The 5,860-nt window shown below is 40.9% G+C and overlaps 1 protein-coding gene across 2 annotated transcripts in view; it reads right to left on the bottom strand.

The window, feature by feature from the left end:
- Nucleotides 1–5,860, bottom strand: part of TFB1M (transcription factor B1, mitochondrial) — a 56,539-nt gene that overhangs the window by 31,692 nt on the left and 18,987 nt on the right. For both annotated transcript variants that reach the window (XM_019527368.1, XM_019527369.1), the window contains exon 5: nt 3,549–3,700. In XM_019527368.1, the coding sequence (XP_019382913.1) occupies nt 3,549–3,700 (152 nt within the window). The remainder of the gene's footprint in view (nt 1–3,548; nt 3,701–5,860) is intronic.

The raw sequence follows: 5,860 nt of genomic DNA, 5'->3' as shown, positions 1-5,860 counted from the left end.
GGGGGCTGGACTCGATATTCTGAGGTCCCTTCCAGCCCTAATGTCTATGAAATCTACGAAAAAGCATTTCATAGTTTCACAGTTTCTAGGGTCGGAAGGGACTTGAGTAGATCATCTAGTCCGACCCCCTGCCATGGCAGGAAACAGTACTGGGGTCAAACGACCCCAGCAAGGTGTACATTTAACCTCCTCTTAAAGACCCCCAGGGTAGGAGCCAGCATCACTTCTCTTGGAAGTTGGTTCCAGATCCTAGCTGCCCTGACAGTGAAGTAGCACCTCCTGATATCTAGCCTGAATCTACCCTCTGCCAGCTTGTGACCATTATTCCTGGTCACTCCTGGCAGTGCTCGGGGGAACAGGGACTCCCCCAATGCCTGCTGATCCCCCCTGACTAGTTTGTAACAGGCCACTAGATCCCCCCTCACCTGTTCGCTTGTGGAGGCTGAACAGGTTCAGGTTCCGTAGCCTGTCCTCGTAGGGCCTGCCCTGCTGCCCCCTTATCATGTGAGTGGCCCTCCTCTGGACCCTCTCCATGCTGTCCACATCACTCTTGAAGTGTGGCACCCAGAACTGGACACAGTACTTTAGCTGCGGCCTGACCAGTGCCGCATAGAGGGGGAGGATCATTTATCTAGATACCTGCAGGAAATGGCTATTATCCCCATTCTTCTATCTAATAGATATTATAAATACTTACAATGCAACTGCCATTTTTTATGAACAGCTAACCTGATACATAAAAAAGGAGGCAAACTGATTTGCCCAAGACAGTACAGATAGCCAAAATGGAGAAACTTGAGTGTAGTAACTCAAAATATGATTCCGGGAAAGAAGAGTATTCAACAGGACAAAATTCAGGGAAGCTTGCTCTTACAGTTAAAGAGGACTGGATATCAAACTAGTCATGATGGAAAATATAGATTCACTCCCAAACAGGCATGTGATTAGCTCAGGTAAATAACTGAAGCACTGAATAACTTTTGTCTTACAAAAGATGCAATGAAAACATTTTGTGCATTTAAATAAAAAAGATGACCAAAAGATCTTAAAACAGATTCTGTGACCGTGAACACATCCCCCCACTTCTTAACGTTCTAGTCTTTTCAACTTTTTAAATACTGGGAACTTAGTGTGCATGCTGTTTTGCATCTCATTTGTGCTATGTTGGGTGCGGAAACACTATAATCTGCACATCACATTGAAAGAAATGCTAATGGCATGTACAGCTGGCTATAGCTATATAAAGTACGGAGGGCATTTATGTTTTCTAACTGTCTTTATATTTATTTCTCATTACCATCACAGCATTCCATATTCTTCCCATCCTTTCACCTTTATGTTTTAAAGCCTAGTTGGTTAAACCAATTGCTCATGTTTAAGATAATGCCTCTTACAGTATCAAGTGTTTGGAGAAACTAAACTAGACCTTTGGTGCCAGAATTCACCAACTCAAAAATTATCAAACCCCGCTTTATTTCCAAGTCACAATATATCAAATGATTTTCCCTAGTGTTCTCTACAGCCACCTAGTGGAACCAATTCAGTACTTATCTGAAACTCTGTTCTCACAAACACTGTGATAACTGTAGCAGACTGACAGCAGCAAATACAGTAACCCACTAGGAATGAAACAATTTCAAAAAGTCCTTCTAGGTAAAACTTAATATCTAAGCTTATCTTCTGGAAACAAAAACTTTATCCTTTCAAGAGCAACATCTACTTAAGGGACATACAAATCTGAATACAATCACACAACACTGAACAGAAAAAACCTAATTTAGTTCTCTCAAACTGATACCGCTTCATCACCTTCTTAAAGTGTTGACATTACAGCAAGTTAGATATTACAAGTCAGATGTTCCTGTGTGAACAAATTAAATTCCAACTTATTTACAGTCACACCTTGTGGTAGCTTTCAGGAGGGGCAATATAAAGAAATGTCTGAAGATCCTCTGGAGTCACTCATTTGGTATATCTCTTTGTCAACTGACTCAGATTTGATGGTGGGTAGGCTGTACAGTTAATTTTTACAGGATTCAGTTATTACAAGCGTAACCAGTCACAAATCTGCTCAAGGAGCTATTCTTAGAGCCAGAAACTGATTTGATGCCACCCAATCTTACTCTGACAAGGGTCTGGATGTAGCAAGCAGACTGGCAGAAGCTCTACTGAGAACCCTTGATTTCAAGGCTTAATTCAGGGAAGCCAAGGCCAGTGACTAGAAGGCTTCACAGAAAAAACTCCCTCCTTTCAAAGATTTTAATTATTGGTGGAATGCAGTATTATGACTGTTTCAAAATTGCAACCATTCAGTTTGAAAGGGAGCCCTGGAATAGAGGGCCCTTTTATGCATGCAGGTAAAGACACAATGGGATCTAATACACAATACACACAATTACACCTCCTGTAATACTATATGTACATGGCAGGAGGTATGACTGGGGGATTGCACATTAGATCCCAGTGTGCCTTATTGCTGGTGCAGGGGCAGCCAAACCCTAGGCTCCCCATGCATCAGCAAGAAGCACAGTCCCCACATACCCCTGCAGCTGGGGGAAACAGCTTCCACAATCTCCCCACCTCAGGGGTGTGTGAAACCCCCAGGGCTAAGAAACCACACCTGCCACGGTCTCCCAGCCCCAGGGATTCCAGGTACTCCCTGGGCTGGGAGATTGTAACCACACCCTGTGGCTTTCAGGACCCAGCTGGGTCCCAGCACCAGGAGGCATGCTGCCAGAACCCAGTGCCTAAAGCTGCAGGATTCTGGGCAGCAGCCTGGGGTGCTACCAGAGCTGAAAGTTGGTGTTCCCCTACAGCAGGGAGCCTGGCCAACCTGCTAGGGCTTCCAGCTAGAGGGGAGATCCTGCTACATGTGCCAGTTAAAGCTGGTTACCAACCAGTTATATAGTACACATTTGTGAGATCTAACTTTATAGCTTGTTGGACCTTTTCATGGCACGATAGGTACTTCACACTTGTAGCTGGTTTTAGTTAATTGTGTAATGAACCAGTTAATTGTGCAACATCAATAATGCATAGAGGCGACCAAAGAAAGGTAAAAGGCCTAACTCCTCATCTGATTTTTGAGGTACTTGATTTTTTTTTTTCCAAGCAAAAATCAGATGAATTGATAACTGAAGACTTCATACTACTTGATACAATACAAGAAGGAAATAGTCAAAGACAGAAGATAAGTTGTTATGAAATTCACTCAGAGATCTGTGGGTAAAACTATAAGTATCTTAATACCTTTGAGAGATGTGCTTCACATAGGAAGAAACTTTATTGCGTGTAATGAAAGGAAGTGAACTGATTTTTAAATTAATATTAATTAAATTATTTGTAGCTAAACACACAAGCTTAAGCACTTTGCAAGGGCTGCTTCCCCAATTTGCAATTTAAAAGTGTAGAATATTAGGTGACTTTAAAACTCTACAGTCAAACAAAACCTCTTGGGTATTTGTCATCTGCCACTGCAATATTTTGACACATTTTAAGCCTTAATTCATAATGGTCCCTTCCAGCCCCTAATAACTATGAAATCTTACCTCTCCTACTTCTTTCTGAAAAGTCAAAGTCATCTGAGTCCTGCCATAAATAAAAGGTCCATTTCTATTGGAAACATTTTCAAGCCACTTGATGATTAGAGGAGTTGAAACACTGAATGGCAGATTCCCAATGATATGTATATTTGGTGGATCTATTAGAATTAAAAAAAAAAGTCTTTTGTAAAAATCTTACTATATCCCTCTCCCCCTCCCTCCCCATATATGCCTTTTGATATTTATGAGTATAATTATTATGTTGCACATAAACTATAGATTATCACCCTACATAGAAACTATGAAACTCTCTCTTACATGCACACTCTAGACAGGTATAGCCAGCCAGCAGCAAGAGTGCCACAGATGGCATAAGTAGCTTCTGCATGTTTATGGAAGATCAGGGAGGAGGCTGGCAGCACAACAGTAGACAGTGCTGGGAGCAGAAACAGAGACAGATTGATGGGGTTCAGAAAGCAGCGCAGAATATCAGGTAGAAGAGGATTAGAAAGGTACTAAAGGGAGAGCAAGGAACTTAATTTGTGGCACTCCTGTCTAACAGTTATCTCCAAAGCTCTAGACAATACTGTCAAGAGGGTGTGTCTACTCATGCAATTATGGTGCATGAATGGACTGCAGAGTTTATTGTTCTGGAGTTAATTGCTCCCAGATGTGCCTTTGAATGTGTGCTTGGAAGTGATTTACTTGAGCAATAAGCTTCACAGTTTATTCATGTGCAGCACATGGAGCTGGGGCAGAACAGCTCTGAATGGCAGGGCATCCTGTGGGTCGGCCTGCCAGCCAAGCACTGCTCCTCTCTGACTCAACATACTGCGGAGGGACTGGCTGGGGCACAAGGGATCTTCAGCATGGAGCTAGCCAGCAGGCAGCCCCTGCACTGAAGCATCCTTGTGCCCCAACCAGCATCTACAGATGCGGTGCTGCAGAGTAAATTAATTTACCCCAGCCTAATAGGGGTGCACATGTAGACATGGAGACATTTACCAAATAGCCAATTAGTCAACTGCGCAGTAAATGTTTCATGTAGATGCACCCATTGTGGGTTAGTTTTCTCCCACTGCTACAGGAACAGGGCTAGGTTTTCATTTAAGTTGCATCAGAGTAGCTAAATTTCAACAGTTCCTACAGGTCTACATGGGTGTAGCTAAGAACATAATTTAAATGAGAGTTGAACATAAATGCCCAAGTGGTCACCTGACTGGCTAAATACTGGTCAAGCATTATCAAATCCCTGCAAAAAATGGTCAAATATTTTAAAACATTAATTTATTATAAGAAGAACACTAACAGACCTTATTTTCATCAGATTATACATGTATGCCTAATTACAAAAACAAATTGCTTCATTAAGTGAAATTCTAAAAACTTTTTCAGCAATGTTAGGTTAGTATTTTAAAAGTAAACATTACTGAAGACTGAACAGCTATGAAAGAAATATGAAATTCAACAGAAATAAAACAAACACAAAAAATATAAAAGGTAAAAACAAGTCTTCTTAAATGTAGCTACAGATAGGCTGCACCTTCTCAAGCCTTTTGTTTTGCGTGATCTTCATTTTATCAGCTTCAATTCCTTTATCCATATTTTTGTCATCAATTTTTTTAACATCTCTTCCTTTCTCTTAATTTGAATAAACACTTCACTGTGCCATTCTTTCCCTCTAGTCATACAATGAAGTTATTTGGTTTATTTTTGTTTTGAATGGATAATTCCTCGAATCAACCACTTTCACTCAGCACTTACTATAGTTCAAGGAAGTATTAAAAGAAATTTTGTCACTGCAGCTACTGTGCGAGGAGGATACAATCCTTCCCATGAGGAATAAGCTCTTTTGATTCAACTGACAGGACTGCACTCTAGTTTTATGACCAAATACAGTGCTTCTTGGTTTATAATTCGCTACCTCTAACAGTCATTAGAATTTGCAACAGTCAGTATAATGTCACTAACTCAAAGCCATCATCAAAAGGTCTTGGCATTGAAAAATCTGACTCAAAGGCAAGCAGCATTACATGGAGGAGCAATCACTTAATTTTTTTTCTGTGCTATTATTCTATTAATCTTTTTCTCTTAGGCCTTTTTAAGTGGACTGTTTAATATTCTCAGAAATGTTTCTTAGTATTCAGCAATTCATTCACGGCAAACAATGTAGAGCTATCATTTTCCATATTCTGAATGAACTAAGATACTGGCTCAAGCACTTAATTAAATCTGACATCTGCAATCTCTTTTGCAGAATACTTGGGTGGGAGGCAGCGGTGGCCAATCCCAAAGTGGTGGCATAGGGTGGTGAATGG

The sequence above is a fragment of the Gavialis gangeticus genome, unplaced genomic scaffold (assembly GCF_001723915.1).
Source record: "Gavialis gangeticus isolate Ggan-Ray unplaced genomic scaffold, GavGan_comp1, whole genome shotgun sequence".
Classification (NCBI taxonomy): domain Eukaryota; kingdom Metazoa; phylum Chordata; order Crocodylia; family Gavialidae; genus Gavialis; species Gavialis gangeticus.
This window is presented reverse-complemented; position numbering and strand designations above follow the sequence as displayed.